The sequence below is a fragment of the Felis catus genome, chromosome E1 (genome assembly GCF_018350175.1).
Source record: "Felis catus isolate Fca126 chromosome E1, F.catus_Fca126_mat1.0, whole genome shotgun sequence".
NCBI classification, from domain to species: Eukaryota; Metazoa; Chordata; class Mammalia; order Carnivora; family Felidae; genus Felis; species Felis catus.
In genome coordinates this window covers 47,412,519-47,438,061 of record NC_058381.1, presented here as the reverse complement: position 1 = coordinate 47,438,061, position 25,543 = coordinate 47,412,519, and the positions used below count along the sequence as shown (strand labels likewise).

The 25,543-nt window shown below is 40.5% G+C and overlaps 1 protein-coding gene across 14 annotated transcripts in view; it reads left to right on the top strand.

Moving 5' to 3' along the window:
• Positions 1–25,543, top strand: part of BPTF (bromodomain PHD finger transcription factor) — a 147,023-nt gene that overhangs the window by 100,290 nt on the left and 21,190 nt on the right. For 8 of the 14 annotated variants that reach the window (XM_023243981.2, XM_023243984.2, XM_023243983.2 and 5 more), the window contains 13 exons: positions 930–1,054; positions 2,352–2,480; positions 4,238–4,388; positions 4,728–4,851; positions 6,358–6,604; positions 6,967–7,128; positions 7,346–7,497; positions 8,412–8,520; positions 14,559–14,776; positions 17,643–17,865; positions 18,543–19,459; positions 21,051–21,133; positions 21,447–21,672. In XM_023243981.2, the coding sequence (XP_023099749.2) occupies positions 930–1,054; positions 2,352–2,480; positions 4,238–4,388; positions 4,728–4,851; positions 6,358–6,604; positions 6,967–7,128; positions 7,346–7,497; positions 8,412–8,520; positions 14,559–14,776; positions 17,643–17,865; positions 18,543–19,459; positions 21,051–21,133; positions 21,447–21,672 (2,866 nt within the window). The remainder of the gene's footprint in view (positions 1–929; positions 1,055–2,351; positions 2,481–4,237; positions 4,389–4,727; positions 4,852–6,357; positions 6,605–6,966; positions 7,129–7,345; positions 7,498–8,411; positions 8,521–14,558; positions 14,777–17,642; positions 17,866–18,542; positions 19,460–21,050; positions 21,134–21,446; positions 21,673–25,543) is intronic. The other 6 variants (XM_023243986.2, XM_023243988.2, XM_023243979.2 and 3 more) reach the window with 5 other exon arrangements.

Sequence of the window (25,543 nt, the reverse complement as noted above, 5' to 3'; positions counted from 1 at the left end):
CCAGTTTATTTATTTATGCATGTGGATATGTCAACAGAGTGTTTAATTACTCAAAGACCACTAATAGAGAATTGAGACCCAAGGGCTTTTTAAAAATATTTTACGGTCAGTTCCATTTTGGGACAAAATATTCATTGCCGTTGTAAATTCGTTTTGAAATGTATCTTTAGTATTATTTTCAAAGGAATATCTAAAATGTTCAATAACTTTGCACACAGTGCTTAGTAAAAACCTGCACACAGATTCCTTTGTCTCCTGATCAATAACTAATATAGCATTACCCTTTTTTATTATTCGTTGTGTTGTAGAACTCTAAAGCTACTAATGTGGTTCAAGTGTTACTAGTATTGACAGGTATTCATCATCCCGTAGTTCATGTTTTCCAGAACCACCATTTGGATGCAGAATTTCTGTTCGCATGGAAAGGTCTTACTGGGCTTGTGGGGGGTCTTTTCGTTTTGGGTTTTGAGAAGATTTAAACAGTTTCAGTTTGTTTCAGCACAAATCAATTAGTTAAGATTTTATCCTTCAAAACTCTTACCACATTTAGTAACACAATTACGTCTCTGTATTTTGTTCTCCTTTGTAATTTCTCTAGCACATATTTCGGAATTAGGCTAAACGTTATAAGATCTTCATAAATTCTTGCCATATCAGTCTTACAATGAAACATGCTCATTTTACAAATTTACATGGCGTTTGAAGTGACTTACAGACCCTTTTAAGTTGTTAGATGCATGGTATGCCTAGGAATAAGAAAGTTATTTTATTAAGGGACATGTAATAGCCAAAGTGCTTACAAAATTGTATTATAACTATTAATAATGAGAACTAGAAATAGTCCTGCTGTTTAATAATAGAGCGTGTGTGTGTGTGCGCACGCGTGCGTGCACAATACATATGAAGTTTTTCTTGGGTTTTTCTTTCAGGTATAGACTTCAGACTGTAAAGTCCTTAGCTGGAGTGAGCCTTATGTTACGGTTACTGTGGGCAAGCCTGAGATGGGATGACATGGCAGCCAAGGCTCCTCCAGGAGGAGGGACCACACGGACAGGTAAGGGCTTTTCCTTTTCTAGTCTAAGTTGAAAAGAGAAAAATCACTTGACAGTTCACTTAATTTTAAGCATTTTTGTTATTTATTAAAATATAATGCTTGGAAGGCACCTGGGTAGTTCAGTCAGTTAAGCGTCCGACTCTTGATTTCGGCTCAGGTCATGATCTCACAGTTCATAAATTCGAGCCCTGCGTCTGGCTGAGCTGACACTGTGGAGCCTGCTTGGGATTCTCTCTCTCTCTGTCTCTCTCTCTCTCTCTCTCTCTCTCTCTCTGTCTCTCTCTGTGTCTGTCTCTGCCCCTCCCCAGCTCGCGCCCACGTGTGCTTCACCGCCATCAAAAAAAAAACAATAGGGGCGCCTGGGTGGCGCAGTCGGTTAAGCGTCCGACTTCACCCGGGTCACGATCTCCCGGTCTGTGAGTTCGAGCGCCGCATCAGGCTCTGGGCTGACAGCTCAGAGCCTGGAGCCTGCTTCCGATTCTGTGTCTCCCTCTTTCCCTGCCCTTCCCCCGTTCATGCTCTGTCTCTCTCTGTCTCAAAAATAAATAAACGTTAAAAAAAAAAATTAAAAAAAAACACCCAATATATATATATGGCTTGTGTTTTTAAAATACAGCTTTGCGGGGCGCCTGGGTGGCGCAGTCGGTTAAGCGTCCGACTTCAGCCAGGTCACGATCTCGCAGTCAGTGAGTTCGAGCCCCGCGTCAGGCTCTGGGCTGATGGCTCAGAGCCTGGAGCCTGTTTCCGATTCTGTGTCGCCCTCTCTCTCTGCCCCTCCCCCGTTCATGCTCTGTCTCTCTCTGTCCCAAAAATAAATAAACGTTGAAAAAAAATAATAATAAAAAAATAATAATAAAAAAATAAAATACAGCTTCGCTAAAGTTTGGTAGCACATGCTGTGAGATACTGGGGGCTAGGAAAGGGGGGTTAAATTATAAGGTGAGGCACTTACGTGTGAATCAGTCTGAATTTTTAAAAGGTCTTATTACAGGGAACAAATCAGTTAAACTGGGACATCCGGAACCCTACGCTTGCTGCTTCCCTCTTCTCTTATTTATTTGGACTGTTTGCCACCGGAAACCAAGCTGCCCCCAAACAGCTCAGTTTAGAAATTTTCAGTGAGCAAGAAACTCAGTATTGTTGCAGTCCAGCAATAATCCTGAAGTCATTAATTAATCAAATGTTTTCAAAAGTTTATTCCACGTGTGTCTCCTTCTTAAAGCACCAGATGTTGTACTTTTCTAGTCTCTGACTATTTTAGGTGGTTATTAATACTATGTGAATTAAATCACCATAGAAACCTCTGAAACTGAAATCACAACGACAGAGATAATTAAGAGGCGAGATGTTGGTCCTTATGGCATTCGATCTGAATATTGTATCCGGAAAATCATTTGCCCCATTGGAGTTCCAGAAGCACCAAAAGGTAAGGAATAGAATGGAAATAGAAAGGAAAGGAATGTTCTTTGTTACTGACCTGTTGGCCACATCTTTTATGAATTAAAATTGGATTAAAATTGTTTCCTTATCTCTTCATTCAACTTCTGAAGAAGATATCTTTTGATACTCAATAAAGTTAACAAGATTCCACTAGACACACAGTGATACCTACAGGCATCGCACCAAACACAGGGAGGGGTACAGAGAGCTGTAATAATAACTTCTCATAATCAGGCTGTGGAACAGTGATTGACACCAGACCATCGGCTCCAAGAGGGCGGCCACCGAGTCCGTCTGGTTTGTTGTAGTCCTGACACCTGCTGCAGAATCAGACGCAGGAGTGGTCACTGAACATTTGTTGGCTCAAGAGTTAAAGCTGTTTTGAAATAACGTCAGGGGGAAGAAATGATCTAAGAGGCACAAAGAGTGATTCAGGAAACATTTAGGGAGCACCTACGTGGGGGCATTAGACAGCGAAGACATGGAAGAACTGGATGTGGCCCCTATTCTCAAAGAAGCAGAGAAAACGTTACAGTGTTGTTGTAATGCTACGACACGAGCATCCAAACTGTTGCGTTAGAAAGAGTTCAGTCAGGTGACCAGATTCAAGAGCTATAAATAGATTAAAATCAGTGTTATTTTAGAAGTCCAGTAAAACCATTCAGGAAAAAATCTGCTACAAAATGGGCAAAAAGAGAATGCTGTCCTTAGATATAAACATACTATTTAATAGAAGTTAACTGTCCCAAAATGTATAAATTTAAATTTTGAAATTTGATTGAATTAATTCAAAGGTTTATCCTGGAGAATAAATGAGAGTGGATTTTTTGAAAAGAACTTCAATAAGGGGTACCTGTCCTAGTAGAATGATGAAATAAATAGTAATGTAATTAAAACAGTGCTGTCCTGGAACAGAAGTAGCTCAGTCGATAGGCAGAGAAACAGATGGAAGGGGCAAGTTTCTGACCAGTCTTTAGTCTTGACCCCAGAGCCTTCAATTCAAACCACTGCAGTCTCCTTGAGTCACTTTTCTTTGCTCTTATCACTTTGGATAACCTAGGTCCTTCTGCTATTTCAGCTGCTTCCCTGCTCCCTGAACAAATGGGAAGGTTCAATGCTCGCCTCTCCCTGCTTTTTCTTTTTAAAATCTTACATTAGGAGATTTTACCTATAGTTAGTAGTTTCTGATCCCTTCTTTACACTGGCAACTTTCAAATTCCCCTTCTCAGTGCTGTGATGGGGAGATACACATTGCCAGAGCTGTATGTACATGGCAAGGACACTCAGCCCAACTAGGTGCGAGGAACACGGTAGGCTTCTTGAAGAATGTTGTATCCACGGTGGGGTCTGCGGGATGAACAGGCATTAGTCATGTGAGGGGGAGCGAAGCCAGGAGGAATGTTACGGGCAGATGTAACAGGCTCTTAGGCCTTTTATATCAGGAGCGAGCAGACCTGGCCCATGAGCCTTGACCCGTCACCTGCTTTTGTTAATAAAGTTTGATTGGACCACAGCCATATGTACTCACTTATGTATGGTCTCTGGCTCGTTTCATGAAAACAAAGGCACAGTTGAATAGTTGTTACAGACACCATCTGGCCCACACAATATAAAGTATTTACCATCTGGCTCTTTAAGAAAAAGTTGGCTAACTCTTGTTTTTCATGATATAAGAGGAGATGTCAGAAGTACTGCAATTTTAGAAGCTATATTGCTTAAAATACTCTGATTTCTTTTCCAAAGAAACACCTACACCTCAGAGAAAAGGCCTTCGATCGAGTGCATTGCGGCCAAAGAGACCAGAAACGCCCAAGCAAACTGGCCCTGTTATTATCGAAACTTGGGTAGCAGAGGAAGAATTGGAATTATGGGAGATCAGGGCATTTGCTGAAAGGTAAGGAAATGGTTAACATGTGCTCAGATACTCGAAGCTTTTATCACTTCAGAATTGAAGATTTACCACCTTAAAAGTTTATTCAGTACGTCCTAGTTAATTTTACTTCGCCTTTGGATTTTAAGTGCTAGCTATATATCATTTATTAAAGTCCTATTTCTAATTTTAATGTGTTGTATCCACTTGTCAGTTTCTAATTACCTTTTAACGTTCATTTTTGAAATCGAAATAATTTCACATCTTTTTAGAACGTGAGAGTCAACCAGATGTCACTTAATATTTGATGCCGAATGCCTCATAGTGTAGTTTCTGATAAAATTTCTCTTTTGTTTCCTGCAGAGTGGAGAAAGAGAAGGCACAAGCAGTTGAGCAACAGGCTAAGGTTAGTGAACAGAAGAAGGCAGAGGACTTCAAGGCCCAAATGGAGGCTCACCTCAAACAGCAGCGCTTGGCTGCCCGGCAGGTGGGGGAGTTGGTACTAGTCCCACCTGGCAGCGAGTTGACATTTTTAGCCAAATCCATGCACACCAAAAGCACAGTGTTGATATATTCGTGTGGTTTGACCTATTATCTAAAATTCAATGCGTAATTTTTTGTTGTTACTAAAGTATAGTTGACACACAGTGTCACATGAGTTTGAGGGTAATTTTGAAATACGTTTTCCTGCAGAGTTCCAATCTGTAAAATCTCTGTAGTCTATGAAAAAGCAAATTCTACTAAAACTCTGTAAGAGTTTGGTGTGATTTTTAAAAATATTTAAAATACTTATTTACAAATGCAGTCAACGTTTCCGATTTTGAAGGCATATCCTCAGCACCCTCAGGAAATAACTACCTAATATGTGTTCAGTTTCCTTGTCTCTTTTTTTTTTTTTTTTTAACTGATTGAATCAGATGACATTTCTAAATATACGAAACTAAACTTTTCTTCTGAGGAATGAGAAACTGTGTGAAATACCTCACATTCTGTTCACGCGCATAGGATGTTTACAAAAGCACTCCTGTCGAGACTGGCTGTGATGTCGCCGGTGAGCAGTTTGAGTGGCAGGAGATAATTCAGCATTGCCATATCATCTTAGTACACCTCTCACCTCCAGCAGTAGCTAGCTCTGCCCAGGCCAGAGTCTTTCTGAGTCTCAGTTTCCTCATCTTTAAGTTATCATACCAGCAACTGTTGGGTCAGTCTGAGCATTAAAGAAGATAATTATGACAAAGCGTTTGCCATCAGGTTTGAAATCATTGGAACCTATTTGTTTTTTTTTTTTTTACATGTGGAAGCTTACATTGTCATGTTGGTAAGGTCAGGAAATGTTAGCAATCTATGATGGAAGGTGTACAAATTGGCTTTAATAACCCTCTATTGTAATCAGGCTATACTTCCCTGCGTAAAATAGTCTAAAATATTTTTTCTGTAAAAAAAAAATGTTTAAACTGAGTAATGTAAGAAGTTTAGAAAAGATGTTTTCTTATAATTTTCAACTTGCTTGCCTGTTTGTCAACTTGGATAGTGATTATTTAAATACTGACCTGTGTTTTATAATTGGATAAATTAACACTACAGTAAACCAGAAACGTTGTACAGTTCCCATCATTTGCTGTGTGCTCTAAATCCCACCGCTGAGCCCCAAGGTGTTCCTGTCTTCAATAAGATGACCCGTGTCTCTTTTATTTGCCATCTGAAAGGTTGGACGTTTGTATAGGCTGGAAAAATTTGATTGTTCTTCATTTTTGAATGAAAGACTTACTACTTTCAATAAAATAGGTGTGGTCTAGAGTCATAAAAATATTGGCCTGCATCAAGAAATTAAATGGAAGGGCAAATTTAAATACATAGGTTCAGAAATAAAATATTTGAGAAATTTGGTGCAGTTTCTTAGATTTGGAGAAATAGTGGGTGGACTTCTTGCAGAATGGTATTGTTTTTATTTGGAACTGTTTCGGTTCATGTTTTCTCTCCCTGACTTTTCTAGAAACGATTGGAACAGCAGAAGCCTACAGCAATTGCAGCTTCCACCACTTCCCCAACGAACAGTACGACTAGTACCATCTCCCCAGCGCCGAAAGTGATGGTGGCCCCCATAAGTGGCTCCGTTACAACCGGAACTAAAATGGTACTAACTACCAAAGTTGGATCTCCAGCGACAGTGACATTCCAGCAAAACAAGAACTTCCATCAGACCTTCGCTACGTGGGTTAAGCAAGGCCAGTCAAACTCAGGTACACGACCGTTCTTAAAGAAAAGATTGCTTTCATTCAGGAAAAAGAAATTTCGATCGTTTACCGACTGAGATGAAACATTTCTTTAGAGAATTGTTTTCTTCCTGCAGCTGATTGAGCAATCAAGCTGCCACAGTTGGTTTGTTACAGATAATATTCATGATATGACATGAGCGAAACTCCTCTCTTCCATTATTTCCCTCTCAACATTTACATAGTTCACTTACTTTGAGTGGAGAGGAATGTTTTTCTTAAAAAGACAAGAATGAGCCACATTTCATGCCTTGGTGCCCTTCCTAGAAGTCACTACGTTGCTGGTTATTTTAAATCTAAAGCTTCTTAAATGTCTTATACCCCATTAGCCACCAGCACAGCTGCCACATCTGCTACAACCATTGCCAGCACAGGTCAGACGTTCCAAATTACAGGCAATCCAGTCACTATGGCAGGAAAAGTAATTACCAAACTGCCACTTCCTGCAAACAGCAAGATTGTCGCTGTAAATGTGCCAGCAACACAAGGAGGTAAGGGAAATGTGAAGAGTTTTAATTCACATTTGCCAGATCATACTGTTGCCATTATTTTTCATTTCCTTTTCACTGATTTCAGTCCTTGGACCTCACATTCTATGTAGCCCACTATAAAACCCTGCCACACGTAGTTTCTCCTCAGAAACCCAGTGACACCCGATGCTTGTTATGAAAGGGGCAGTTGCTAATGACTTCTTCGTCTTTTTTTAAGGCGTTGTTCAAGTACAGCAGAAAGTCCTGGGTATCATTCCATCAAGTACAGGTACAAGTCAGCAGACCTTTACTTCATTCCAGCCCAGGACAGCAACAGTCACAATTAGGCCCAATACCTCAGGCTCTGGAGCAACCACAAGCACTTCACAAGTAAGAATTCTTTACAGACTTCTTTTGTTTTAAAGCGTTAACCACATCAAGTTGAAGTTTTTAGAATGGCCCCTTCCAGGATTAATTTAGCTCCTCATCTTCCTTTACCTTTTACTCATCTGACTTTTTAAAAAAGGTACTGACTTTTTAAAAAATCTGTTATATATCTAAGCATAAATGATATATGAAATGTTAATTTTCAGCATAATAGCATATTTATGAATCAGAAGAAATGCTTTCTAGGATTCTGTAGAGGAAATTCCTTCATATAAAACAGCAGACAGCATTGGAGCCCCGAGGGAAACTTGGTATGCAACGGAGAAGTGGAATGAAAAATAGAATCCGTGGCATTAGAGCTCGTTGGTTATCGGCCGACATGCACACGTATTAGATACATCATTCCCTTGGCTCTGGTATCATGGAAAAGGTTTCAAGTTTTGCAGACTTGAAAATGTTCTGGACGTAACTGTAAAACTGAAAACAATATGCTCTGTAGTCTCTCCTCTAAAACTGTGAAAGGACATTTGGTTTCCAATCTCGTATGCTGTGGGTGACAGATATGTGTTGGACCTCAGGGAGAACACGACCCGACATTTTTCTCTGAACAACTACAGTGATTATAGGACAGAGCTTCACTGAGCCTTGTGCCTTCCTTCTGGTCTGTAGGCCAGATATCACTTGATATCAGTGACAAAGAATTTTGTATGATCTCATTTGGATTAAATTTTCTTCCCTCAGAATTCCATCGTTATTCTGATGCTTAATATAATTTAAAATGTAATGCCCAAGAGCCTTTGTCATTTCTGTAGATGTAATTATCAACGTAGGATGTTTAAAGACTGTGTTCTAAGTCCATCGTGCTTTTTTAGTCTTTTAAAAGCATTTTAATTCATTCTCCTTTGTGTCATTTATAGGTAATCACAGGGCCTCAGATCCGCCCTGGTATGACGGTGATTAGAACACCACTCCAACAGTCAACACTAGGAAAGGCAATTATTCGAACACCCGTGATGGTACAGCCAGGTATTCGTCCCTCCAGCATTTTCATTTTACATCTAAACATCCAGTCTGGGAAATCTATAATACTCTGTATTGGCTACTTTACATACTAGAAAATACTAATTTGGATGAAAACTTCAGGCTGTGATCATATAGTGGTTACTACTCTGCATTGTGAAGGAGTATTCAAAGCATACTAAATTTCTAATCCATTGTGGAGTACATTCATAGATGTTATTTCATCTCTGGCTGTGCCGATGAGAGAAAATAGATCCAAGTTTGCTTAATAAAAATGTTTTAGGGGCGCCTGGGTGGCGCAGTCGGTTAAGCGTCCGACTTCAGCCAGGTCACGATCTCACGGTCCGTGAGTTCGAGCCCCACGTCAGGCTCTGGGCTGATGGCTCGGAGCCTGGAGCCTGTTTCCGATTCTGTGTCTCCCTCTCTCTGCCCCTCCCCCGTTCATGCTCTGTCTCTCTCTGTCCCAAAAATAAATAAACGTTGAAAAAAAAAAATTTTTTTTTAAATGTTTTAAAAACCTCTAGTAGATGGAATATATACTAATTCAAGTCATTGGAATAAAGAAAATGAGGAAAGACAACAGTCTGTTTGGCAAAAGACGGAGATAAAATCAAGGAAACAGCTAAGAAGCATTTAAATGGAAAGCATAAAAAAAAGATTACAGAGACTGTGTCAGCCTTTCGTTAATGTGAATAAGTTAAAGCTGCCATATTGAAAGCTGAACGCTAAAAGATTGAACAGAAAATTCCAACTGTACATTTATGAGAAACATACCTAAAGTTGAATTACTACAAAAGGTACACAATAATAAGATGGGCAAAGACCAAAAAAAGAAAGAAAGAAAGGGGGATGAGGTTTGGGGGTGGAAGGTAAGGATTACCCTACTAATATTGAGCAGAGTAGAAGTCTGTGATTTTCACATCGTCTTGAAGATAAAAACTTGCAACGAAGGTGTAATTCGGGAACTTTAAGAACCAAATAAGATCACATTGGAGTGTATAAAGCAAAAACTATTTGATAGGAAGGAGGGATTAGCAGGAGCGTTGTAGACGAGAAACAGGCTGCATGTCAACTGTTCAACCTTCAGGAATGCACATTGGTTTTAAATATTTATGGGCTGTTTGTACCAAAATGGTCACGTAATGAGTCATAGTAAAACCTGATGAATTCTTTCCAAACAGTAGAAGGTGTATAGGCCACATTCTTCAAAGTAAAGCAAGAAGTTAATAACTTATTCTACTAATTTTTACTTGCTTGGAAATTTAAAAACGGGTGTTTTTATAAGTAACTTTTAGGTGAAGGAAACATCAAATGTATAGTTTCAAGCACATTAAGTAGCCCCTAAGTCATGCTGCCAAAGCTAAACTCAGAGGCAAATTTATTCAATAAATAACTTGAGCACCTACCCTAGGCAATTAAAATACATTGGAGGACAAAACAGACCAAAACCCATATTCTTAAGTCTTTAAAAAAAAATTTTTTTTTAACGTTTATTCATTTTTGAGAGAGAGAGAGAGAGAGAGAGAGAGAGAGAGAGAGAGAGAGCGCATGTGTGAGCAGGGGAGGGGGTAGAGAGAGGAAGACACAGAATCCAAATCCAAAAGCAAGCTCCAGGCTCTGAGCTGTCAGCACAGAGCCCGACGCAGGGCTCGAACTCACGAACTGCAAGATCGTGACCTGAGTTGAAGTCGGACACTTAACCGACTGAGCCACCCCAGTATATGCTTAAGTCTTAATCAGCATTTAGAAAAATATATAAAACAAGTCTTGAAAGAAAACAGGAGGAAGTAAAATAAAATACAAGTAATAATTAGGAAACAGAAAAGGGCAAGGTGCCTGGCTGGCTCATTTGGTAGAGCATGCGACTCTTGACCTGGGGTTTGTGAGTTCAAGTCCCACTTTGGGTGTAGAGATTAATAAAATCTTCAAAGAAAGAAGAAGAAGAAAAGAATGGAAAAGGGCACATGTTATTAAAATAAACCATTCTTTTGCAAGTCTAATCTTGAGAAAGGGGAACAAAATGCTGGTTTACAGAATTAGGAATGAGAAAAAGTGCTATAAAAATAGAATGAACTTGTTTTAATCAAGTAGAATTATCCTTCTAATAAGACTTTGGAGAGGGATACCTGGGTGGCTCAGTCGGTTAAGCATCTGACTCTTGATTTCAGCTCAGGTCATGATCTCCTGGTCCGTGGGTTTAAGCCCACATATTGGGCTCTGTGCTGACAGCACAAAGCCTGCTTGAAATTCTCTCCCTCTCTCTGTGCTCCTCCCCTACTCGTGCTGTCTCTTTCTCTCTCACACTAAATAAACTTAAAAAAAAAAAAACAAAGACCTTGGAGAATTTTCACTATCCATATTCAGGAACTAAATATGTTTGAATAATGAAGCAGAAGTGTGTACTAGGCTTATAAATTTCAAGTCTCGATGACTCATCTCAGGGAAAGAAATCTGCAAAGTTGCTAGAGGATTTCCTACAAAAAAGAATTCTAGACCCTGGTTTTATGGTAAAATTCTTTGAAGTGATTAGGAAGCAATTTCTTTCTTTTAAGAAGTAGTTACAGGGAATAGGGGGCAGAAAAGGTTAAATCTTTCCCGTTCAGTTTGCAATTTTAGCACAGTTCTAAAATGAAATAAAAAGTATTGTTTTGTTTTTGTTTTTAAATTTTATTTCTTTATTTGGGTGGGGGGAGACGGAGGGAGAGAGAGAGTCCCAAGTATGCCCCGCATTGCCAGTGTAGAGCCCGATGTGGGGCTTGAACTCACAAACTGTGAGGTCATGACCTGAGCTGAAATCGAGAGATGCTTAACCAACTGAGCCACCCACGTGCCCTTGTTTTGTTTTTTTTAAGTCAGTTTTCTAAAGCCTAAACAGGACTTACCCCAGAAAAGAAAGTATGATTCATTATTTCACTTAATGCTGCAGCAACAGTTGGTAAAATTCAGTATCTGTTATTGTTCAAAACTAGCTGTCAGGTAACTAAAGGGAACAGTAAAACTAACGTAAAGGAGAAAAACAATTACAGATGACAAATGGTAAGAAACAAAACAAAAAATTGGGTGGTCGCAAGATGTACAGAGCCTTTTGTTCCCTTTTGCCTTTTGTTCCCTTTTGCCTTCTGTAGCTTCAGTTATGTGTTTGACTTGCATATGTGAGTCCGTAAATCCATAATTACACATGAGTGTGTCTTGTGTGTCAAGGAAAAACCAGATGGCCAGTGGGTCTGGTGAGGCCCAGTGGAGACGAGGAGGAATTCTAGGAATCGTGGCCAGAGAGGTGGAGGAGGGGTGGATGTGTGTAGCGTACCTCTGATTGTGGTCCGATCGATCGGCTTATCCTGTTCCTCCCACCACACTAGCCTTTCCCAAAATGGAATCCACAGACTCCCTGGATGTGATACAATTTTTAAAATTAAAAAAAAAAATGTTTATCTATTTCTGGGAGACAGAGAGACAGAGTACAAGCAGGGGAGGGGCAGAGAGAGAGAGACACAGAATCCGAAACAGGCTCCCGGCTCAGAGTTGTCAGCACAGAGCCCGACATAGGGCTCAAACTCCCGAAGCGTGGGATCATGACCTGGGCTGAAGTCGGATGCTCAACCGACTGAGCCACCCAGGTGCCCCATAACAATTTTTTAATATTTGAATTTACATTTTGGTCATTATCTCAAAACAAATTAACATGTACATGTTGTTGGGTTGATGAGGGGTGGGAGGGAGGGGAAAGTGGGTGATGGGCATTGAGGAGGGCACCTGTTGGGATGAGCACTGGGTGTTTTATGGGAAACCAGTTTGACAATAAATTTCATATTAAGAACAAACCAACCATGTACGTGTTGGGGATCATCTGAATGACCATCGTATGATCGTTACCAACCCTTTAATCCATTTGTGTTTATGATAACATCATATCAGTACCAGGGGAATCAAGTAAAGTAATTTTTCATGCATTGTTCCTCAAACTGCAGTACAGGGACATAATGTGGGGTCCAGAAGTTCTCAAATTAAAGCACTTGACTTCACATGATGTACTTTGTTTTTTGGTTCATGTTAATAAATGGGAGAGAATAACAGAGAAAAGTTTTAGAAGAAAGCGTGATGATGGAAAACATACGCTGCTGGTTGTTAGAACATATGATACACGACCAGGATCAGCACTGGTCACCAAAGGAAACTAAACCAATAGACTCACTTAAAGAGGCATTATATGTGAGAATTTGCAGTGTGATAAAGTTGTCATTTTGAATCAAGAAAGAAAGACAGTACTTATAGTAAATGATCCTAGAATAATCAGTTTATATTTTTGTCGGGGAGGGGGCTGGCTAGACGTCTGCCAACATATATCGTAACTAAGCACTTACTTGGGAGGATAGATCTGATTAGAGAATGCAGGAAAATTTTAAAAGCAATAATTAAAGCTACAATAAAGAAAACAGACACACACAACTTTGTTAAAAAGAAACAAAAGGCAGAATGCAAAGTAGGAAAAATAGGGGTACTGGGGTGGCTCAGTCGGTTAAGCGTCCAACTTCAGTTCAGGTCATGATCTCACGGTTCGTGGGTTCGAGCCCTGCGTCGGGCTCTGTGCTGTTGGCTCAGAGCCTGGAGCCAGCTTCGGATTCTGTGTCTCCCTCTCTCTCTCTGCCCCTCCCCTGCTTGCCCACTCTCACTCTCTCAAAATAAATACACATCAAAAAAAAATTTTTTTTAAGTAGGAAAAATATATAGTTATAATTTATATCTTTAATCTCTAAAAATCAACTATAAATAAGTAGGAAACGTAGAGAAATGAGGAGGAGTGTGGAGAGAGAACTCGCAAATGAAGCATCATGACTTGACAGGGATTTAAATGCTGACCCTCTATGGTAATTGAAGAAATTGAGATACCATGATACTATCAGACCGTTTCTGGTTGCTGGAATATTGTACTTTACTGATAGTACATAGGGTTGCCAGGGGTCCAGTGAAATAGAATCTCAGTAATGGTGAGAGTGTGAGTTGGGATAACCTATCTAAAATTCAGTTTGGTACTGTGTTCCTACTAGAAACGCAGTAATACTGAGAGGAGTTTATTTTAAGGAAAGAACTAGAAGTGCATAAAAATTTATGAACAGGGATTTTACCGTAGCATTATTTATTAAAAGATAAAGGGGAAGGTATTTTGAATAACAGAAGACATTCAATGTTATACATAGGCCAGAATATTAAACACCATTCATTAAAAGAAATACATACAGAAATACCTGTGTATTCACCTATGGAACAAAAGACAGAAAGTGAATGTAAAACATCATAAATGTGATGTGATTCACTAATTAATAATGAATTAGGACATTATAAATGTAAAATTAGCTGCCAGATCATTACTCTTAGCAACTGTTCCACGGCAGGGGGCAGCAGATTCCACCTGTCTTTTCCTCCAGTTTCAGCAAGTTAAATGAGAATTAAAGTTTTTAGAAGACTGTTGAGCCATCCTAATTAAAATTCATTCATCCAGTAGATGTTTATTAAGCAATGAACTATGGATGCATTCTTTGAATGTTTTGCCCTAATATTAAGGATATAGTGATCTTGACCCCGTGGTTCTCCCAAACTGGTGAAAAGCTGTAGGAAGAGCTCGTTCATAAATGTGGTTGGTTCAGAATAGTCCTGTTATGTTTAAAAGTCATATGAAGTCATCATATATTAGATTGTCATCTTATTTGAAATATTCCTCAGGAAAGGCAGCCTTATAAAATGGCTCATTAGATATATATTTCTTCCTTCAGTCTTCCCTCTTGTCATTTTAGCTTTGGCCTCCCAGGAAGAATATTGTTTTTTCAGTCTCCTGCAGATAGCAGGAACTGGGGAATGGCTGTGTGAGCTGGGCGAGAGTAGCTTCACTGGCAACCAGGTGGGACTGTGGGCGTGGATATATGTCTGAGCACATCCTTGGGCTGATGGCATCACATAAGTCTTTTCGAAAACTGAGAAGAGTGCCTTCACCTGACGCGTTGACTGCCTGGGGGCATATAAGCATTCATAACGTTTTGCTGTTTGTGTAGGTGCCCCTCAGCAAGTGGTGACCCAGATCATTAGAGGGCAACCCGTTTCCACCGCGATCTCTACCCCTAATGCAGTTTCCTCAGCACCAGGACAGAAAGGATTAACTTCGGGAACATCCAGTGCAAATCTGCAGCCTTCACCCTCCCCGGCCCCTCGTCCCCAACAGGGACAGGTGAAGCTCACCATGGCTCAACTCACTCAGTTAACACAGGGCCACGTAAGTAATGGCATTTCATGGTAACTCTCTTTTTCCAGTCTTCATTTGTAATTCCACTTAGTTAACTCTAGAGGTGATCCGTTTTATTCTTGCAGTAAGTTTAAAAACAGGTACTTACTCTCAGAAGATTAAAATGTACTTTTTAGAGAAATGGCTGCTTTGTAGAGTCAAAAATACTTCTTAAAGGCAAGATATAATCAGTTTCAGTCATCTAGAGCCCTTAGACTGTGAGCTAAAACAGCCAGATGGATAATCCTCTTAAGTACCAAAACATTATTAGTTGACCAATTTCCATTGGAAAAATAAGACTTGAGTACATCAGCTGCTTCCTTGCAAGATTCAACTGTTCTCAGTTCTTCTAGTAGTAATCAGTAGGTTGAATGCAGTTCCTTTAAAAATCAAGGAGATTTTCTTATGGAAACTGACAGGCTGATTTTTTAAAAATTTAAAATGGAAGTGCAAAGGAGAAGGAATAGTTATAAAACTGTTGACGAACAGGAGGCTTTGCCCTGTATGATGACCTGATATCAAAATATTTATGATAATGCCTCACTCATTAGTACAGAAAGGTGCAGACAACTAGGACAGATAGATGAATAGCGCAGCAGAGAATGCAAAAAGTGACCCATGCCTATGTGAACACTTGTTCCATGATAGAGATGTCATTACAAGCCATTGAGAAGGGAACAGACTTTCCAGTAAATGGTGCTGGGACAATTGAATTTATACGGAAAACTGTGAAACTGGGCCACTACCTCACTTCCAAACTCCTTTCCAGGAGGATAAAAGTCCTACCTGTGAAAGGTAAGAGTATAATACTTTCAGAAGATTAGAGAGAAGAACACCTTCATAACCTTAGGATAGGAAAGAAAGGCTTTCTTACTTACACACAAAAAACACTAACCATAAAGGAAAAGATTTATAAATTCAACTCCATTAAAAATAAGAACTTCAGTTCATCAGACATTATAAAAAGTAACACAAACACAGACTGTTATCCAAAACACATGAAGAATTACTAAAAATTAGGCAAAAGAGCAAAAGCTCAGTAAAAAAAAAAAAAAAAGTCGGGGGCATACAAACTTGACGAGGAGAGAAGAAATCTAAATATCCAAAGTCAAAAAAACTACTGAACTCTATTGGTAACGAGGGAAATGGATATGAGAACCGTGTACGTAAGAGGTTGGTATAAATTAAAATGTTGGTCAAGATGAAGAGCTGGCAAAGACGTGAAACAAAATTCACTTCCATGTGCAACCGCAGCAGCGTAAATTGGTTTAGCCGTTTGGACGACTCCAGGCGTGACCTGGCAAAGTTGAGGATATGCATACCTCTGGTCCAGGAGTTCTCCTGTATTCCCTAACAAAGTTCTTGTTCATGTGAGCACCAGGATAATGAACATGAGTCTTCATAGCAGCATGGTTCACCAGAGTAGAAAAGTAACAACAGCCCAAAAGTCTGTCTACTGTCCGTTCGATAAATTGTGTTGTCCTACGGTAATGAAAATGAAAAACCGTGGCCACACAGAACCACATTGTTGAGCTGAGGGAGCAAGTATGAAACTTACATTATGATTCCATTCGCACAAAATTCAGAAACGGGCAAAACCAGCTGTGCTGTATAGGGATACAGGGCTGCTGCATTGTCCGTCGAGAGAAGCTTCATTCCCATCATGTTTTTCACGGATGGCATTCTTGAAGTTGTGAACCTGTAACCCCAGAAAGGTCTGTACTTAAGCAGTCGCACTATGAAGAAGTGTGATGATACCGTAACAGTGAGAACAGTGGTTACCTCCAGAGGAAAGGAAGGGAACGCAGATCAGAGCAGATCTCAGCAGGGACTTCTTGGATACTGGCGACGATGACCTGAGGGCTGATTTTATAGATGTTTACTTTATAATTATTTTTTAAACTATACTTGGTGTTTTATGCATTTTTGAATGTGCAAGAGTAAACGAGGGACTCATGAGTAAAGTATACGTGCATTAGTATATGAACTTGGTGGCGTCAGCCTGGGCTGTTGAGAATTTGGGGTGGGTTGTTTTACTTTGATTTCTAACTCTCCGCCGTGTCCCTAGTAGTTAATTTTCCTGGATTAACAGGTCCTGGACAGAAGTGGCAGTACATACAGAGCTCTTAGTTCCTGGTCCCCGTTTTGGTAACTACCTGGGCATTAGCGACCCTATGCCCAGCGACCCCACGACTTGTCGAAACCCTAAGCTTTTTCTCCTTCAGTGCACACAGACACACACCATAGGTAATCTGGTACATACTGAAAAAGTGAAACCAGGAGACCTGGGTTCCTCATTTTTTCTCACCTTTAAGTTCATCTCTAGCTTTGGGCAAGTGACTTGAACTTTCTAACCTTGAGTTTCTTAATTGGTGATAAGATTATAGTAATATTTTCTCTCCCTACCCCACGAAGTCACAAGTCCATTGTGAGAATCCAGCGAGACAGTATATACAAAGATGCTTTGAAAATTACAAAACAATACGAATGTAAGATGGTTTAAAATCAGAATTTTGTGGAAACATTAGTCATTCACTTCAGTGCCCTTATTTTGTAGATAGTAGGGAGATTTATATCTGGAGGAGTAGTGTTACTTGTAGACAGATACCTGGCTGTCCATTTGGAGAGCTTGGACTGGAACTCTGGGCCATTAGTTCGTATTTTCTCCATTAAACAACATCAGTCTTTCCAAATAAATATTCTTACTTTAGCTTATCTGAATTCCTTTCGATGCCGTTCTCTAGACCTTCGGATACGTAGTTTCATTACGTTAAAAGGATCTTTCCAGCGTAAAAGTGGTATACTTAAAGACTGATGCTTTGAACACTGTTTACCCGTTGTCCTTTGTTTTCCATAGGGCGGCAATCAAGGTTTGACAGTAGTAATTCAGGGACAAGGCCAAACGACTGGACAGTTGCAGTTGATACCTCAAGGGGTGACTATACTCCCGGGCCCAGGACAGCAGCTGATGCAAGCTGCCATGCCAAACGGTACTGTCCAGCGGTTCCTCTTCACGCCTTTGGCCACAACAGCCACAGCAGCCAGCAGCACCACCACCACCGTTTCCACTACGGCAGCAGGTAGAACTTGGGGTTATCAGAAGTGCCGCTTGTCGTTGCACAAGCTGCTGGGCTGATAGAGGGAAAGGAGGCCCAGTGTTTATCTTTGGGAAGATATGCCTGAAGCCAGTGAGCCTAAGAGCTGTCCGGTCAACCTCACAACATCTCTTGTTCCTACAGGTTCCCTGTCACCTCCATCACCCCATAAAAAATACAGAAAATTGGGGCGGGGGGTCAAAAACAGTGGGTATCATGGTAACTGTGCCCACACTTGCTTCTTGCCCAGCCTTGTGGGCACCACTGGAGTCATGGTGCCTCGTGGGCACCAATGGATTACGCAGGTAATGTCGGGGAAGGTTGATGTATCCAGCTCATGGCCTGCACTTAGCTGCAGGTCCAGAACCACTGTGTTAGCCTCCCACTGCCGGCTGCCCTCACCACTCCCCAGGAAAACAATGAGGGTTTAACGTCAGCCTGTCCCAGAAGTCCTGGCTGATTTCTAGAGACAGGGCCTGGCTCCCCGGTTAGGAGAGTCCTAACTCAGATGTGTCTCTGGAGTGTCTCTGGAATGTCTAAGGTGTCAGTCTTCTATACTGAAGTTCAGAATTCGCACCTTTAGGAAATCCCCTGCAGATTCTTCTTTAACCAAGGTTCTGTGTTGTAGAGTCATAGAAACATTTGGTCTTTCTTTTTCACAGGTACAGGTGAACAAAGACAGAGTAAATTATCACCCCCGACACAGGTGCCACAAGCCAAAACCTTGCCACCAGCTCAGTCATCAAGTGTGAGTCCTCCAGAAGCCCAGCCACAGACTGCTCAGCCTTCAGCTCAGCCCCAGCCCCAAACCCAGCCCCCGTCCCCAGCTCAGCCTGAAGTGCAGACTCAGCCTGAAGCTCAGACCCCAACAACTGTTGCATCCCATGTCCCTTCTGAAGCACAACCCGCCCAAGCACAGTCATCCAAACCCCAAGTCGCAGTACAGTGTCAGCCTCAAAGTAATGTCCAAGGACAGTCTCCTGCTCGCGTCCAAAGTCCACCACAGACTCGAATACGTCCATCGACTCCATCCCAAGTGTCTCCCGGACAGCAATCCCAGGTTCAGACTACAACCTCACAACCGATTCCAATTCAACCACATACATCTCTTCAGACACCTTCCCAGGGCCAGCCACAATCACAACCCCAGGTACAGTCTCCAACTCAAACTCTTTCATCAGGACAGACGTTAAACCAAGTTACTGTTTCGTCCCCATCCCGTCCTCAGCTACAGATACAGCAGCCGCAGCCCCAAGTCATTGCTGTGCCCCAGCTGCAACAACAAGTCCAGGTTCTCTCTCAGATCCAGTCGCAGGTTGTGGCTCAGATACAGGCTCAGCAAGGTGGTGTGCCCCAGCAAATCAAACTCCAGTTACCTATTCAAATTCAGCAAAGCAGTCCTGTGCAGACTCACCACATTCAGAATGTGGTTACAGTGCAGGCAGCCAGTGTGCAAGAGCAGTTGCAAAGGGTTCAGCAACTCAGGGATCAGCAGCAAAAGAAGAAGCAGCAACAGATAGAAATTAAGCGGGAACACACTCTCCAAGCTTCTAATCAAAGTGAAATCATTCAGAAACAGGTAAAGTTATTAAGTAAAAGCAGCATGTTCAGTAGCTTGAATGATTGTGCTGTGCAGTAGACCTAGTGTTGGTTGTATCAGGTTTCCCACAGGAGACAAAAGTCATTGACGGTTCTATTTAGAAAGCAGCACTGGATTGACGAAAAAATACTGAATGACTGCCATGGCTTGGAACTCTTCTTGGATGTGACAATCAGTGCTTATTAGAAAAACTGCCTGTACTGGGGGAGAACTAAGATGGGAAGGATGGAGTTAGGAGTTTCCGCACCATTGATATAGGACTTGAAGGTCAACTAAGCTTACAGCCGCTCAGGCATCAGAAGCGCTCTGAAGTTATTTGCAGTTGTCACTCCTTAGTTTGCGTGAGGGACACATTACAGCCGATTGAAACTCATTTGCGTTTCTCACCACACCTTTGTTAGAGGTGGAGATTCTTCTATCCCATAGCTCAAATAAAAAGTGGCATCCTACAATAGCGTCTTAGTGAAGTAAGGCAATTTAGAGGAGTGGGAATTACTCTACTTAAAACGAAGTCACATGTACAAGATCCTGAAGCGTTGCTGAGGGAAACTTTCTTTGCGTCAACAGCGTGCACCGCTCAGCATTAGTCAGGAGGTTGAGTGTGGATTTCCAGTGTTCCCAAGTCATGAGACCTGCGTTCAGTTCCTGGGTCTCCCATTCACAGTCCACGACACTGTCCTCTCTGCCCTGAGCTCCGTATCCTCGTTAATACTCCCTCTCTTGACAGCCACGTGAGATTATTGTAACGATTAAATGAGGTCATGTGTATAGAAACACTTTGCATTTTATTTTTTATTGGGATATGTTTGACACACAGCAGTGTATAAATTTAAGGTGTACAACACGTTGATTTGGTACGCGGATATTTGGAACACGATTGCCATTGTAGCAGCAGTCAGCACCTCTGTCACGCCGTATGAGCGACATTCCTTTGCAGTGGTTGGATTAATTGAGATCTTGTCTCCTAGCACATTTGATGATTCTAATGCAACGTCGTTAGAAGTACTTTTTAAACAACAAGAGGATTTTAAAGGCGTGTGGTAATACTCTTATAAATCGATGTCCTATGTGTGTTCAAATGCATTATTACCCAGCTTTTAGTACCGTGTAGTCTGTAAACTTAGACTTACTACAATATCTGTCTTTATCCTAATCTCTGTGCAAAGTGGGACGGGGAGGAGAAATAAATACCTAGGAAGAGAGCATAATGTTAACAAAAACGGCTGTTGCAGAGTGATAGCTGGGTGAAAATTACAGCTTCTATTCCTTTTTTCGTGTCAAACAAGTGAGTTAATTTTTTCATGCCTCAGAATCTCATTTATAAGATTATCCCTTTCGGTGTTGTTATGAGGAATAATCGAGCTAATGTCAGGTGCTTACGTAGCACAGTGCCCAGTACACGGTAAGCACTCAGGCCGTATTGCAGCTCTAATTCTGTTTATGTTCTGACATAAAACTCTTACAGTTTTCTTTGGAAAACATACATGTGCTCAGATTTCTGCTGTTAATCTGTATACCAACATGTAGTCATTATAAAATATGCACTTTGGGATTTTGTTCTGTCCTGAAGGTGGTGATGAAGCATAATGCTGTAATAGAACATTTAAAGCAGAAAAAGACCATGACTCCAGCTGAAAGAGAAGAGAATCAAAGGTAGGAAGACATGTTTATAACCCAGCAACACAGGGTCTCCTTGTACGTCGGCCTTTCCTCTTTAGCATGTACACGGACAGGACGTCTGAGGTTAAGTTTTTTTGTTGGTTTGTTTTGGTTTTTTATCTCGGCTGAAGTTCGTTAAACGTGGATACCTGGCAATACTGGGTGTTTGTAACTGGTCTGAATCACTCTTTGAAGCTTTCCGGTCACAGAAAGTTTGCGTATCAGCCGTAGAGACATAGAAAAATGACGTCTTGAGCTTTTCAGAATGACATGCCCAGCATTACATGGATTGTGTATTTCTCTCCAGAATGATTGTCTGTAACCAGGTGATGAAGTATATTTTGGATAAGATAGATAAAGAAGAAAAACAGGCAGCCAAAAAACGGAAGCGCGAAGAGAGTGTGGAACAGAAACGTAGCAAGCAGAATGCCACCAAGCTGTCCGCGCTGCTCTTCAAACACAAAGAACAACTCAAAGCGGAAATACTAAAAAAGAGAGCGCTCCTGGACAAAGACCTACAGATTCAAGTGCAGGTAAGAAGGGATTTCCTTTCCTTCCGTGGCCAGTGTTTAGCATGTCATTATATTCTTTCTTTTTTTTTTCCCTTGCCTCTTTGGTTACGCTTTACATTTCAGCTAGTTTCTGGAACTTAACATTTTTGTGCATAAACTAAAAGCAGTGGGACACGTGTCTTTTCAAACACGACAGAGCTTTTATATCTGAAGGCATCTAGTAATCGCTCAAGTAACCACTCTAAGAGAGGTCAGTCTATTGATTTAAAGAAAAACATTTTGAGCACCTTCTTGGGGATAGCGTTTATTCTCTATGACATAGTCTCGCCAAAAGTTATCAGAAGCCAAGTTTCATGAGAAAGGTAGACCAAGAACTACAAAACAATGTCGGAAGAATGAAAAATAAAGAGTGCCCATTAAATAAGCGGCATCTGGGTGGCTTAGTCAGTTAAGCATCCAACAATGGGTTTTGGCTCGGGTCGTGATCCCATGGTTCATGGGTTCAAGCCCCACATTGGGCTCTGTGCTGACAGTGTGTGGAACCTGTTTGGGATTCTCTCTCTCTCTCTCTCTCTCTCTCTTTCTCTCAAAATAAATAAATAAACTTAAAAAAAAAAAAAAGGAGAAGAAGAAGAGCACCCATTAAATAAGACCCCGTATTTTCTTGTCTTGTAACTGATCCTGTAGGCATTGCTAACCCTCTGCTTGCTTGGGGTTATTTAAAAATGAAAGAAGACATCTATTCATGCGTATTTGAACAGCTTCTTAGAAGTAGGCTATCTAAAGCATACCTAAATGTGCCTTGTATATTTTAAAAAGATGAGAAGTATTTTTTTTTAAATTGATCAGCCCAGCAACCAATGGTTCCACAACTCTGAGACATTAAGAGACCTTCCCACTAAAATCAAAAACCAGATGACAGTGCCGAAAACCACCATTATTATTTATTACCTCCGGAAATTTCTAGATAGTGTATTGAGTCAAGAAAAAAAAGAAGGTAAAATGTTTATTGTGTATGATACAATATTATATTATATTGTATGTATAATATCATAACGTATAATATTATATCAACAGCCCCACCCTAAATTTTATGAGAGGATTCAGTGAGGTAGTCACTCACTAGATAAATGTCGAGACTACAACCGTTGTCAAAGGGCAATAAACAAAAGCCAATTCTTAGTAGCAAATATTCCCTCTCACCTTAAATTAAGGTACATTTCATAGCAGGGGCACCTGGGTGGCTCAGTCGGTGAAGCGTCCAACTTCGGCTCAGGTCATGATCTTGCAGTGCATGGGTTTGAGCCCCACATCGTGCTCTGTGCCAACAGCTCAGAGCCTGGAGCCTGCTTCAGATTCTGTGTCTCCCTTCCTCTCTGCCCCCCACCCCCCTTCTCACTCTCTGTCTCTCTCTCTCTCTCTCAAAAATAAACATTTAAAAAATTTTTTTTGCATGTGAGATACATTTCAGGGCCCCTGGGTGACTCAGTTGGTTAAGCATCTGACTCTTGGTTTCAGCTCAGATCATGATCTCACGGTTTGTGAGTTTGAGCTGCATTGGGCTCCATTCTGTCAGTGTGGAGCCTGCTTGGGATTCTGCCTCTCTCTTTCTCTCTGATTCTCTCTCACTTGTGCGTGCTCTCTCTCTCAAGATAAATGAGTAAATTTTAAGTTTTAAGTAGGGAGGGTTTTTTTTTAAAGATTCATTTCAGATCAAAAATTTTAATGTAAAAAAGGAAACCACAAAAATAATAGAAGAAAACAGGCCTGTCATCTTTGTAATCTTGGAGTGGGGAAAACCACTCCCGCGCATTACAGATCTCAAATGCTTCAAAGGAAAAAGATAGATTTGAAGACAGAAGAAAAATTTTTTTGTTGGAATAAAGAAAAGACAATAAACAATATTGAAAAACAGATAGCAAACAAGAAAAACATTTTACGATATTTATGACAGAATTAGTATTTCTAAAATTTAAAGAGCTCTTTAAGTCAGTAAGAAAAAGGAGAACATAAAAACAGAAAGAAAAAGATGAACATTAGTTAACTAGATGAGGGGAAATCCTGTCACTGCAGTGTATACTGTAAATATATCTTGTAGTTTTATCAGGGATACCTCAATAAAGCTGAAATTAAAAAAAAGAAACCCTCTAATAATGTGTGAAACACACAATCCTCAAATTAAAAAATGCCAAACACCAATAAATATACAAAAAGATAGTCAACCTAAATACCAAGGAATGAAATGAAAAGACTGTCTTTTTAGAGAAAATATGTATTCCTAGAGAACATTGCATCAGTGTATGAAAATTCTTTAAAATGTAGATATTCTGATCCATAATTTCACTTCTAGAAATTCTTCTAAGAAACAATTAGGCAAGATCTGTAAGCAAGGACATAATGAATGTTAATAATAATAATAATAATAATAATAATAATAATAATAATAATAAAAGTCTGGAATCATCCTGAAATCCACATAGTAATCGGATTTCTCAACAGAAGGACTTTAGGCCCTTTCCACAGGTCAGTTTTTTTTACACACTGTAAGAACCAAAGCATTTACTAAATGATAGTATCACCTTCAACCCAAAAAATGACCTTGCCCCTCCACCTACATTCTCAAATACTCTCTAGAGGTACCTCAGTTGGGAACCACTGGATTAAATGCATTTGGGTGTCCACACAATGGACTGCCATTGTAACAAAAGGTGAGTGCAGAATTGGTACTTTTTGTTTTTAATTCCTTGGGGAAAATTCTCCATGAGAAAAGTTTGAATGAAAAATTCAGCTTGCGGAATAGGATATAAATGTGACTTATCCATTCAATTCATGCAGCTGGTATTTAACATCTAATGTGTGTCATATGCTATTCCTACTCCATCTTCTACACAGAATGGGGATTTATTTATAATCTGTATTCTTTACATATAAATAAATAAATTGGACATGTACAGTCAGATGTCTTTGAAAACAATTAGCTTGACCAACAAATGAAAATAATCTAAGTCAGGGATTCTGGGTGGCTCAGTCAGTTGGGCGTCCAACTCTTGATTTTGGCTCAGGTTATGATCTCACAGTTCGTGAGTTTCACCCTGTCTCAGGCTCCACTCTCTATCCCTCTCTCTGTGCCCCTCCCCTTTCGTGTTCCCTCTCTCTCTCTCTCTCTCTCTCTCTCTCTCTCTCTCAAAAATAAGTAAATAAACATTAAAAAATTCTGTAAGTTGGGGCACCTGGGTGGCTCAGTCAGTTAAGCATCCAACTTTGGCTCCGGTCATGATCTCATGATCCATGAGTTCAAGCCCTGCGTCACGCTCTGTGCTGACAGCTCAGAGCCTGGAGCCTCCTTTGGATTCTGTGTCTCCCTCTCTCTCTCTCTGTCTCTGTCCCTCCCCCACTTGCACTCTTTTTCTCTCTCAAAAATAAATAAACATTAAAAAAATTTATAAGTCATTGCACCCCCCAGAGATGACTGTTAAATAATTTTAGAATATAACTTACATTATTTTTAATGTATGTATCCATATGTAAACTCAATTTATACAAAAACAGAATCACACTAGAGACAACACATACGGAATATGTCTCTGTGCTCATTACAGTGTGCAGCCATTTAGAAAACAGCGCTTCTGTAAATATTCTATTATACAGGATGGTGTTCTTAACCGTATATTACATAATCTAATGAGTAAGAAAATTTATTATACTTAAAAAATTTTTTTTTAATATTTATTCATTTTTGAGAGACACAAAGAGACAGAGCGCAAGTGGAGGTGGGGCAGAGAGAGAGAGGGAGACGCAGAATCCGAAGCAGGCTCCAGGCTCTGAGCTGCCAGCACAGGGCTCAATGCGGGGCTTGAACCCATGAATCATGGGGTCATGACCTGAGCTGAAG